Genomic DNA, 13,156 nt, shown 5'->3' with positions numbered 1-13,156 from the left:
TGTGCTAGATAAATTTAGCTTTAAACTTGCATGTGCTAGTAACAACTTTAATTAACATAATCTAGTTATTCGTAAAATTATTATTATTATTTAAGTAACAAAATGTTAATGGCAAGCAATGGGCCTTCCAGTGGGTTGAACCGTAGAAATGCAGAATAGTTAATTGGTTGGGCCGAAGGGAGAATATAGACTGGGCCTGAGGAACGGGCCTGGTTTTTATATTGTACAATTATTGTATATCATGTACAAAATAGTCTCAGCAGGTTGAGGTTTAAGTACATAATAATACAGATTTTGGAGTATATTAGATGCGTGATAGCCATTAAAAACAACACAAAGTTAATCAGGCAGGAGCGAGGGGCACGGTCGCTCGACCTTTCGTTTAAAGCAGCGCGACAACCACAAAGTTGCACTATATGAAATGATTGTTTTAACCTTACTGTACCCTTACTATACAAAGGAAGATATATAATAAACAATAAATTGTTTTAAGATGATCTTTAAACCTAATAAAGTGACCAAGGAATAAATCACAGTTTCCTGGCCTTAACTGAAGTTAGAGAGTTCAGAATTCGAATGAAATTCAGTCCAACTTCATCCATCCAAACAGCACGAGTAATAAGTTAGTGGGTGTAGAATACATGTAAAAAAGGGCGCACACATAATAATTCCACTTTCGTCCTCTAACAAGGGAAAAAAATAGTATCAAGTAATGTTTCAGTCACTCGACAATATCAAAAACTGTCATGCGAGCGTGAAGAATGATATGATATTCACTACATAGACTCCAACTTCCAAATTTTAATGGTCCCGTCATCACTTGCAGAAGCAAGAAGCATGTTACCCTGCAAAAGACGCCACACATATGATTACAAAATTAATAATTGCAACCCATTTGCAATTATATGACAAGAATTACCGTAGGGCTCCACCGCACTGAGTTTATGTCCATCGCATGCGCCTTTTCTTTCTTAAGGAGCAACTTATATGAGGGTCCATCAACCTGTATCAAGTTAAAAAGAGATTGTGATATTATATTACCAGTCAAAATAATGAATTATCTGTAAAAAACAAAACAAAACTGAAAAGGTATATATGAAATGCCTACCGAAAGATCTTCAGATTCGACAAATAAACGTATAGCATTATCAGCTGCTCCAGTAGCTATTATTCCGTCCCTGTCACATGAGCAGTACAACAATATATAACATCTGCTTGGTATGTTATAATTTTGATTCTCATACTTAATTTTTCAAGAAATACAAAATAAAAAGAACTTTTATACAGTTGCAATTGAATGTCTTTTTGGGAAAAAAAATAAAAGTATTTAAAAACTACCTTGACCAATGGACTGAGAAAATAGTTCGATCATGATAACTAGACATAGTGCAAAGGTGGCACCTGCCAAAACCAAAAAAACATAATACATCATATAGCATGCAATCTGAATAATTATCCTTTTATAAATACATAAATCAGTATGGTACTTACCAAGGTTTAAAAATTCGGAAACGAGCCTCGAAGCGTTTTCTGTTAGACTCTCGAGGCGGACCGAGGCGTAAGCCTCGAAACATAATTACAAAAAAATAAAAAAATATATATAATCTATAAAAATCACACTTTTAATATTAAAAAATTAAGAATGTATATATAATCTAAATAAAAAATGTTACTTTATAAATTTTATGTAAAAGTTTATAAGTTTATGGATCAAATATAAACTAGTGAAGATAAACGGGCTAAATGTTAAGGTACACACACTAATTTTACACTTTTTATGTAAAAGTTTACAACTTTTAGAGACTAAATGTAAACTTGTGTTAGATAGAAGGTTAAATTTTAAAATACCGATACTTTATTAAACCTAAAAGGCTAAAACGCTTCTTCACGCAGCTTCTACTTATTCTTGCAGCCACTCTTCTTAATTTCCGGTAGGTTTCCGGCATGCTTCCGGCGCCGGAATTAGCCGTCGGAAGTAGAGAAGTGCCTTGTAGCTCTATTAATACCATATTCAACAAAAAGAAGTCCAAGAAATAAAAAAATTTGGCATATTTTACAACTTCTAGTGAGGATTAAGCCTCACCGCCTCGCCTCGACGCCTCACCGCCTCGAACCGCCTCAAGCCGCCTCACAAAGGTCGAGGCTTAGGTTTCAGTACCCTTATGAGGCTAAGCCTCTAAGGCGTTTTTCTATTGAGGCTGCCGAGGCGTAAGCCTCGAGGCGCGCCTCGGAACGCCTTTTTAAACCATGGTACTTACCAAGATGCATTGATATCACCGGATTGTAATCTTGTAATATCCACTCCCCACACCTTAATGGTGAGATCATCACTGCAAATATAATCCGCAATTATTGAGCTGTTAAACTAGCTTATAAGTAACTGGATTACTGATGCTACATAACATTTAACTACCATACCTGCAAGTAACCATTTTATCTCCAGTGACATTAAAAGATAGTGCCCATACTGTTGACGTGTGCCCACTGAAATCATTATGATATTATTTATTAGATTCCAACATGACGACACAACTTTAAGCATTTGTTATAAATTGTCACCTGTCTGACTCGCTTAAAGTCTGCACACACTGCCAATCATCACTATCACCATCCTCAGCCCAAACCTGGAAATGCAATGTGAATATGTTTTTACTGTCAAACCAGTTGTATGATATCAAATAATACTTTGGCCAATTTTGACCCGTTTGACAAGCAAATGGGTCGAAATCAAGTTCAAACACAAGGCTTAGAAAACAAAATGCATTACCTTAATAGTGTTATCATAGCTGCAAGAGAACAAAACATCAACAGTTGGATGCCACTGGACCATTTTGACATCTTGTGCGTGTCCAGTCAGCACAGAAACACAATCAAAGTCGTTCCCGGGTAAAACTTCCCATATCCAAACACATTTGTCTCGGCTGCAAGTTGCAAGCAGTGAACCAGATGCGTTCCATGAGACACTTTTAACTTCATTTTCATGCCCCTATATAACTCGATGAAGAGGTATGTACCCGCCTCAACACCGAGCGAGGAGGGTCAACCCACAAGATATAGACAAGAGGCTTGAAATCAAGACATTATGAAGGCACAAAGCCAAAACCTATGCGCATGGCGCATATCACATATGCTCACGCATATCACATATGCTCAGGCATCACATATGCTCAGGCATCACATATGCTCACGCGTATCACATGCTCACGCACCATATATGCTCACGCATATCACATCTGCGCGTGACGTATCCGCGCGTGACGCATATCACATGCTCACGCATATCACATCTGCGCGTGGCGCATCCGCGCGTGGCGCATATCACATCTGCGCATGAAACATCTGCGCGTGAGAATAAAGAGAAGACCTCGCGCATCCTCAGGATAGGCGCATATCACACATGCACATAATCAACCTCGTCCTTATCCAAATCAGGATTAGGGCAACCTTGATTGTGCACGTCAGACAACCTTCCAGAAGGTATCTTTTTAAGGAATAAGAATATGCTGATGTTGACAGCTGCCAATGAAAGGTGGACAACTCAGCAAAACCCATGTGCTACTACGTGATTGCACATGGGTCAGAGAATAATCAATGAAAAAGCACCAGGTGTCCCAAGGACACGTGGCGCAAAGCAATTGGAGGAGGCCAAAAAGGCCCTAATTGGGTCTGAGCCCAATCATTGGAAACCCTAGCACTATAAATACCACATCAACTCCACAAGGAGAGGTATGCCCTATTACACAGTATCACGCAATATTAAGCTGATACACTCCAATTCCTTACTCTCAGATTATTATCTTCTCCTACAAACTCTTATTCTCACACCGGAGGGTTACCCCAAAGAGGACCCCTCTGTCCCTTTCTGAGGGGTAAGTTTACGGTGCTGTTCATTTTGTAGGTGGAAGAATCCACGCAACAGAAAGGTTAGCCAAATCTAGTATTATAAAGGCATAAGCATAAGTACAAAGGCTTACCAGGCGCGTCGCTGTCAAAGCGAAATCCCAGATCAACAGGGATGAACATGTCATCGAAGCGATCGGGGAAGCCAACCTCCCCAGCGCCCAGCGCGACGGAGCCACCCTCCATATGCTCATCATAGGCGGCGTGGACATACTCCTTGCTGACTGCACAAAACAAGTCAAATGATATCAGCAAAACGATTTATATTCGCGCAGAAGTAATGCAATGAGATTAACTTACACAAGCCGTCAACTTGGATAACGGGCTCAGTCGCGCTGTCGGCCCACCTCCTGCTCATACCAACCCCCACCAGCGCCTCCTCGCAAATGTTCTTGGCGGGGGATGGTTCGGCAGTCAACTTTTTTACCCAGGCGCCAGTTGGGTTCTTGAAGACACCCACATCCGCAGGCGCAGAAGAGATCGCGCGCATGGTCATGCGGATGGGGATCACACCAGCCCTGATATAGAAAAATTTCTCAAACCAGTCATGAAGGCTCTTGAATGAAACAGTGCAGCACTTGACCTTCTGACTGCGAGGAATAAATGAGAACCAAGAATCTTGGATCTTGGGCTTATAAAAAAACTGAAAGCGCCGAGGGGTGGGCTCCTCGCGCTGAGATTTGCACATGAACTCAAAGTGAGTCATGCGCACGAGTCCAAACGGATGGACTTGGGATATATGAATCCCATAAAACCTAAGCAGCGCACCCACAAACCTTGTCATCGGGAGACGAAGGTTGCAGTGGGTGAAAAAATGGCAATACAGGGATATAAAGCCGGTGGGCGGGTCCGCCGCCGTTTGCCCGGCCGCCGGCAACATGCAGCCATACTCAGGGAGAAAACCCTGAGAGGCGATAAGGCTGTCAAAATCGGACTGCCTCAGTTTACAGGGGATCTCATCCCACTTCTTCACTGCCTTGGTCTTCCCTACCTCCTCCGATGAGGCCTCAGCAGCCCTCTTCCCCTTGCCGGTCTTCTTCAACGTAGACATTACTAGCGATTTCACACGGCGATTGCTGGGGGAGATTGTCTTGTCTGGGCTATCAGACATACAACAGAGTCAGGCACAAGTTGCTTCTGAAGAACGGAAATCTATCGGAATAGAAAGCTCTGAATAAACAACAAAGAAGATGAAGAATAAAAACTCTAAGGGCTTGCTTTTATAGGCCCAGGAGAGAGAAAATTTGGTACTGATCGGACTTCACGCGCCCCCACTCGCAGGTGTAAGCCAACGCGAGCGCGACACGTGTCCCTGACACTGTGTGAGGGGACACGAAAAGAAACGATACAGGTGCTGCCAGAGTTCACGCGCCACCACTCGCAGGTACGGACCAACGCGAGCGCGACACGTGTTCCTGACACTATGTGAGGGGACATGAAAGGCAACTGTAGCACCTCGAGCACACGAAAAGTCTGACACGTCTCCATCACTGACGCATGTCAGCAACAACCAACCACGTACAGGGACGATTCGTTTTCAACCAAAAGGATAGAATTTCGCGCACCGATGAGTAATAAGAAGAAAAGACAAACCCTATTAAAAGAGCAAACTATTAAGTCTAATATCTATCTTACCTCACTCGCGCGAGACAAGACACACATTAGACTGGGGGGGCTTGAAGAGGTATGTACCCGCCTCAACACCGAGCGAGGCGGGTCAACCCACAAGATATAGACAAGAGGCTTGAAATCAAGACATTATGAAGGCACAAAGCCAAAACCTATGCGCATGGCGCATATCACATATGCTCACGCATATCACATATGCTCATGCATCACATGCTCAGGCATCACATATGCTCAGGCATCACATATGCTCACGCGTATCACATGCTCACGCACCATATATGCTCACGCATATCACATCTGCGCGTGACGTATCCGCGCGTGACGCATATCACATGCTCACGCATATCACATCTGCGCGTGGCGCATCCGCGCATGGCGCATATCACATCTGCGCATGAAACATCTGCGCGTGAGAATAAAGAGAAGACCTCGCGCATCCTCAGGATAGGCGCATATCACACATGCACATAATCAACCTCGTCCTTATCCAAATCAGGATTAGGGCAACCTTGATTGTTCACGTTAGACAACCTTCCAGAAGGTATCTTTTTAAGGAATAAGAATATGCTGATGTTGACAGCTGCCAATGAAAGGTGGACAACTCAGCAAAACCCATGTGCTACCACGTGATTGCACATGGGTCAGAGAATAATCAATGAAAAAGCACCAGGTGTCCCAAGGACACGTGGCGCAAAGCAATTGGAGGAGGCCAAAAAGGCCCTAATTGGGTCTGAGCCCAATCATTGGAAACCCTAGCACTATAAATACCACATCAACTCCACAAGGAGAGGTATGCCCTATTACACAGTATCACGCAATATTAAGCTGATACACTCCAATTCCTTACTCTCAGATTATTATCTTCTCCTACAAACTCTTATTCTCACACCGGAGGGTTACCCCAAAGAGGACCCCTCTGTCCCTTTCTGAGGGGTAAGTTTACGGTGCTGTTCATTTTGTAGGTGGAAGAATCCAGATCCCAAAGAACCATCGGTGAAATAGCATAATCACACCCGAGGAAAGTTGATCGTCTACCAGTGAGTCGATCCACGTTTCTTCACTCGACATTCAAATAATCATTTGCTTAATAAGTAAAATATCATCAATATTAAGAAAGTGTTACTTGTATTATATTTATATACCTCTAAAGTGGACACACATTCAAAGTCATTCCCATTCTCTTCCCAAATAGCAGTGGTGGCATCAAAACTTGCAGTTGCCAGTTGTTTACCAGATGGTGACCAAGCACAAGATCTAACCGTCCGATCATGTCTATCTTCTAATACTGCCTAAACATAATTCAAAGATTATTAATCTTATTGATAAGAATACACATACGCCATGATTAGGTCTGTAAAGTAACCGAACGTTCAGTACTGTTCGTGAACTACTCAACGGGAAGTTCGTTTATGTTCATTCGTTTAACATATGAACAAACACGAACAAGTAGTTCCGTTCGATTAACTAAATGCACGAACACAGAGTCCATGTTCGTTCAATGTTCGTGAACATTCAATAATGTGTACGTTTACGATTGCTAATGTTTGTTCATTAAAGGTATGTAATACTTTTTAAGCAACATCATAAACTACAAAACAAAAATACACATGAGTGTTACGTGAATAAATAACATGAAAAATTAACATGTGAATGTTAAAAAAATTATCAACACAAATTTGGTAGCCGGACCAAACCGTTGACACCGACTATTTTCGGTTAGCCAAATCAAATAGAATATTGCTATTTAATTTGATGTTTTATGTTTGTTTATGACATTATGGCTCCTTTTTAGCACCTTGCTATTGAGAGTCTTTTATATTTGTATTAACTAATAATACTGCTTTCCGTTAAAAAATAACCGTCCGCTTGTCCAATAAAAAGTTAAAAGCTTAACGGTTACAACCTTATCCATAATTAAAGCCCTAACTAAACTAACTGCCTTGGAATTGAATTAATTTAAATAACATAATTAAGCAGACCTTGCAGTGAAAGGAAACAGAGGAAGTGCTCCGTTGTTGCCAGATTCGAACAGTTTTATCTCCGCCACAAGAAGCGAGTATAGCAGGTACACCGTTAGAACCGGTAGCTGGATTCCAAGCAAGGCCCCATACTCTATCACTGTGACCTTCAAGAGTTTGAACTTCGCTAAGTTTAAAGGCTTCTTCTTGTTCCAGTGAAGGCATGGTAATTGGTGAAGTGGTGTAAGGCGGTTGGTGATGGAAGGCGTGATCGGAGGCGAAGGAGTGTGGTGTGGCGGCCACGGGTCCTTCCTTTACTTTTTTATTCTTCTTTTTAACTTTTATAAATAAAGGTTGAAGCCACAAACAAACCTCCACACCCCAAAGGAAGGCCAAAACGAACAAACAACCACTGCATCAAAGAAGATTTACACAAATTGGACTAAGTTATCAACTTCCGATTTGATTTATGCTTTTACTAAAGAAAACTATTGGGTCTAATGTCGTAAATAATGTCTCCACCTTCCTTCGCTCTTTACCTTCAAAAAGTTTTTCGTTACGGGCATTCTAAATGCATCAACATGCTATGATAATGATACCATGAAATACCTCATTCTCCCTTGAACCTAGCCCCACATGGTTGTGTAGAGTAAGCGAATATGGACGAGAAGGACCTACACTATGAAATCAAAACAATAATCACGTATAAAGAAAAATAATCACACATAAAATAAAATATTTACGCATTAAATATAATAATAAAGCATGAGCTAAATTAATTAAGCTAAATTAATTATGCGGGACATAATTATATGCCTTATACACCTAGTTTCGCATCGTCTAATAAAATTAAGATTTTCATAAAAACGAATATAACCGAAGTTACCCTTAAATTGCCGGGTAGTAGGGGTGCAAACGAGCCGAGCCGAGCCCGGCTCATTTAACTTACACAGAGCTCGAGCTCGGCTTGTTTCGAGCTCTATTTCCAAAGCTCGAGCTCGGCTCGTGAGCAGATTTTCAAGCTCGAGTTTGGCTCGTTACACACACATACACCCATCCAATATATATCATTTATCCTATCTCAATAAACCATCAAAATCCGTAAATTACACCACTAGGGATGACTTCCGTTGTGAAATCCGAGGAAGAATGGCGTGCAGTTCTCTCTCCTGAACAATTCCGCATCCTTCGGAACAAAGGAACCGAGTAAGTACATCACATCCAGTCAATCCTTTACCAACACAATTTCTATGTGCATCCTTGATTACTTGTTAATTGATCAATTTCACTCCCAAATACTCTGTTTAGGGCTTCTTTAATTGCTATTTGGTAGGTAGGGGTGTAAACGAGCTTAGCTCTGCTCTGCTTAAGATCTCATCGATGACCCGAGCTTGATCCTTGTGTGGGAAGCTCGTTTAGGCTCGTCAAGCCTTAACGGCCCTAGTGTATTTTTATGTTTTTCCTTTTTTGGACTTTTATGTATTAATTTCACGCTACACAGCCAGAGCTTGACCAAGCTTTGGCTCATTTAAGGTACTACACGAGTTCGAACCAAGCTTAGGTTTGTTTAAGGTTTTTTTTCAAAATATTCGAAAGTAATTAAAGACACATATATAATTTAAATAATATACGTGTGGGCCCTTGGGGTGCAAAAATTGAAATTGCATTAATTTTAACGTTATTTTACTAATTTCGTGAAAATAACATTAAAAGTGGCGGAAGGTTAATCATGCATGTATTGATAGCCGAAAGACAAGGGTACATGCACCAGTCGGCCGGTGTCCCGATGGCTGAGTGCTATGTGCCTTATGTCCAAGGCTTGATGCAAATTTACTATTGAGTTGAGGGTCTCACCGGAAACAGCCTCTCTATTCATATGGGGTAGAGCCGTAGATGTAAGGTTGTAGCTGTCTACATCTTATCCTCCTTAGACCCTACTATAACTTTGCTATTGGTGGGATTTACTGAGTACGATGATGATATAATTTATTTTTAAATAATAAACGAGCCAAGCTCAAACTTGAGCTCTTATAAGTTAGAACAAACCAAGCTCGGGCTCGTATTGGCTCGTTTACACCCCTACTATTTGGTGATGAGTTCTCAGAAGTTGATGTTGATGTGGATTTATTTGGGATTAAATTGCAGGCCAAAAGGCACCGGTGAATATGATAAGCACTTTGCTGAAGGAATATACACTTGTGCTGGTTGTGGAACACCACTCTATAAATCCACCACCAAGTTCAACTCGGGCTGCGGCTGGCCCGCTTTCTATGAAGGGCTTCCAGGAACCATCACCCGCACTGTGAGATTCATTACTCTTTCAAGGTTTCGATACTCCCTTTTGAGTTTGGAATAATGAGTTAATTAGAATGTTGTTGATTTTGCAGTCCGACCCGGATGGAAGGAGGACTGAAATAACTTGCACGGCTTGTGGAGGGCACTTGGGGCATGTGTTTAAAGGCGAGGGGTTTAAGACACCTACAGATGAAAGGCATTGCGTTAACAGTATTTCCATCAAGTTTACTCCTGAAGGCTCTTCAGGCTCTCTTTGATATTTCTAAACCGTAATGTTGGGAGACAACAAGTAATCTTTTCTAGCCTTTGAATTGCTTTGTGCTTTTATATGATGAAAACTTCTATGGCCTATTAAGTTGTGTGCTAATAAAACCTAATTGGGTCAGTTTGATTTAATATTATATGATCGGTGGTGTCTTAGTAGTGAGTTGGACTCTAGAATGAATGATAATAGCATTGACTTGATTTTAGGACCAATACTGACCTTAAAGATGACATGGCCTTAATATTAATAATCCACCTGTTGTGCTCCAAGCACACTTTCTAAGCTTCGCAATTAGGAATGTAAATAGCTTTTGCAACTTCAGAAACTAATCAACATTTTGAATTTGAGTTATGTAATTTTACAAATTCACAAAGTTTGCACTTAGTATATTTGGTTCAAGTGTTCCATAATACTGTAGGAAAGTCAACACGCAAAGCCAAGAACGAGGCCACACCATTCGTTGAACAAAGAAGGGGTTGTAAGATTGTGAGGTTATCCTTTAATAAATCCAGATATAACTGAAATTATTATGCTTTAATAGATTATATAGTTATTAAGGTTTTAAGGATTCAAGTTAATTATTTTAGCACACAAAATAAACTCAGTTTTTTTTTTATGATAATGTTGTTGAGAGCTAGTAAGCAAATCTATATTGATGATCTAATAGGGAATTAGCGATTAAATATATTACAATCTCCTGTTTTTGGTGAATACATTTGAAACGAAATAGTTATCGGGTTTCCTACTAAAAACCGACCACACTTCTTTGCCATTCATTTTTCTCCACAGAGATATGATCACTTCAAAACCGCACCCATACTAATATACTACGTGTTCATAATTTTACCCCTGAGGTGAAATTGTCAACACAATATACCAATATGTTCTTACTGTCACCGTATGGTCCATAACTCCATATCATGTTTCAACTCATGAACTTTGGCTCAAATAGCAGACAGTCGTGTAATCTCTATTTTCTTAGACCTTATTCATGCCTTGATTATATCACATATTATGTAGGAAACTAAGCTCGAGGCTTGATTTATATAATGGTTGAAATTGTGAGTTGTTATGTATTTAGTATGGTTTTCTCATATAAGTGAGTTTGACTTACTAGCCCGGGACTTGAGCATCTCTATTTCAGTTTACCTGAAAGCATACGTTGTACCCGCATTAGCTTTGTTAGATATGTACAGCCCTTTAAAGAAGTTTTAAGTACTAAACGTGTCACAAAGTTTTGCCCACCACTGTATGCCCACATTGTTCGCCTCCTTAAGCAAATTCAAGCATATGGCCAGCGTAGAACAAAGGAGTTACCGTATGGTGTTTTCTCAACAGACGTATGCCTACGCTTCTTGCAGGATAGTCCTGGTCCCCTGGATATATAAAATCACCAACGTCAGCCACATTCAACCATATCATCTTGACATCTTCACTGTCTACCGAAACCAACATTGATGCACCATCACAGTTCACCATCCAAAATCACCGTCCACTACCATTATCCACCACTAGTAACCAGCACCACTATCTTCTACCTTGCTAGCAATCACCGTCACAACATGTCTTCACAGTTATTATCGCTATATGTCAACACTATATTTGAAATGAAGCCCAATTAAGTGATTAACCCAGATAAATCTAATCCCTAGAGAATGACAGAGAACGTAAAATTTTTATTCAAACATGACACATTAACCCGCTACAAATTAAAACCATCGACCACCATCTTTGTTAGGCCCCATCACCCCCTCCATTTAACACAACAAATAAAAACTATAACCATAAACAACACGTACAAATCTAGAATCCTACCCCTACTTCATCTCTACCACGAACCAAAACGGACATAAACAAGCGATGATGAGCACTTGAGTGATTATGACGATGACGAGGTAAAAGGAGAGACGGGATGGAGAAAGTGAGAGGCGCAGGAGGTGCTATTGGAATAATGCCATAATGAAATATTAAGCTGTTACTAGTTACTACCGGTGATTTTTTGTCGTTTCAGTATATGTTTAAGTTGACTTTTGAACGTGTTCAAACAATATATGTGTAACTTATTCTGATGCAGTTTCGGAAGCATTTAATGGCTCGAGAGACTCATGATTATTCAAAGACGATAAAATGAACCAAAGGTTCAAAGAACAATGTTCTTATAATATTAAACTTAATCAAAAACTAATAATCTAAACAACCTTGGATCCCTATTTATACTAAACATGGAAAAAGATAAACTAGGAAACGAGATAACATAAAAATAATAAAAGATATTAAAAATCAAAATTCAAATAAAGAGATTTGCATCATACTCCCCGTCTTCGAAAAAACTCGACCTCGAGTTTTGTCTTCGAAACAAAGCCACCCGGATCAAAAGGAACATCAACGCGCTCCTTATTTATTAACTTCATGACATGCCCAAACAATTCAACTTTGCAAAACACCTCGCGCGAATCTGAACTTATACCACCCCGGTCGAATGTAGCATTAGAATGGTTCATGTTTGCTCTCAACTTTACCCGCTCAAGTAATTGAACTTTGCGAGTCACCTCACCCGACTTTAAACTCGTACCACCAGGGTCTATTGGATTGTCGGGTCTCTCCACCTCCTTCTCCTCGTCTTCGAAAAAGACTCGTCCTCGAGTCTTGAGAATGTCAAAACGATTAGCTCCTTGGACTTCTTGTTTATTACTATGCATTGGATTGGACCCAAATTGGATTTTCGAAATTAATGGCTCTTTACTTGTATAGCCATCAAAATTATGGGAAAGTTTATTAGTAGCAATGAAGCATTTTCCATCAAATTGATAATCATATCTAAATTGAATTCCCACATTCGTAGGATTTAAAGAAGAATATTTTATGCGATCTATAATATTAAAATTATTAGCATTATTATCGGTAAGTGTACCCATAATTTTAACAACCTTCCTCTTCTCATCAATTTGAAAATTTGACTTCATGCCATATTCCATATTTTGCGACAAATTGATTGGACATACCAAAACCCATTCCACGCCCCTAGTGACCACCGGATCACCACCAGTAATTCCAGTTACACCACCAGTTGCCTCCTCACCACTAGTAGCCACCACCGAAGAGATTACCA

General features: G+C 40.2%; 2 protein-coding genes across 2 annotated transcripts; one reads left to right on the top strand and one right to left on the bottom strand.

Moving 5' to 3' along the window:
* Positions 1 to 674: 674 nt before the first annotated feature.
* LOC143633978 (protein CIA1-like) lies at positions 675 to 7,797 on the bottom strand. The gene is made up of 10 exons (XM_077102180.1): positions 7,509 to 7,797; positions 6,672 to 6,818; positions 2,768 to 2,986; positions 2,560 to 2,624; positions 2,419 to 2,484; positions 2,259 to 2,330; positions 1,339 to 1,401; positions 1,109 to 1,178; positions 920 to 1,003; positions 675 to 845 (listed from the first exon to the last, which is right to left on the bottom strand). Exons 1-10 carry the CDS (start codon positions 7,710 to 7,712, stop codon positions 777 to 779), a joined length of 1,059 nt encoding a protein of 352 aa, XP_076958295.1. The 5' UTR covers positions 7,713 to 7,797; the 3' UTR covers positions 675 to 776.
* Positions 7,798 to 8,569: 772 nt separating this feature from the next.
* On the top strand, positions 8,570 to 10,123 carry LOC143633954 (peptide methionine sulfoxide reductase B5-like). The gene is made up of 3 exons (XM_077102159.1): positions 8,570 to 8,693; positions 9,633 to 9,789; positions 9,875 to 10,123. Exons 1-3 carry the CDS (start codon positions 8,608 to 8,610, stop codon positions 10,037 to 10,039), a joined length of 408 nt encoding a protein of 135 aa, XP_076958274.1. The 5' UTR covers positions 8,570 to 8,607; the 3' UTR covers positions 10,040 to 10,123.
* Positions 10,124 to 13,156: the final 3,033 nt, after the last annotated feature.

The sequence above is a fragment of the Bidens hawaiensis genome, unplaced genomic scaffold (genome assembly GCF_021521415.1).
Source record: "Bidens hawaiensis isolate Kalapana, Puna unplaced genomic scaffold, B.hawaiensis_p1.1 tig00006961_1, whole genome shotgun sequence".
NCBI classification, from domain to species: Eukaryota; Viridiplantae; Streptophyta; class Magnoliopsida; order Asterales; family Asteraceae; genus Bidens; species Bidens hawaiensis.
This window is presented reverse-complemented; position numbering and strand designations above follow the sequence as displayed.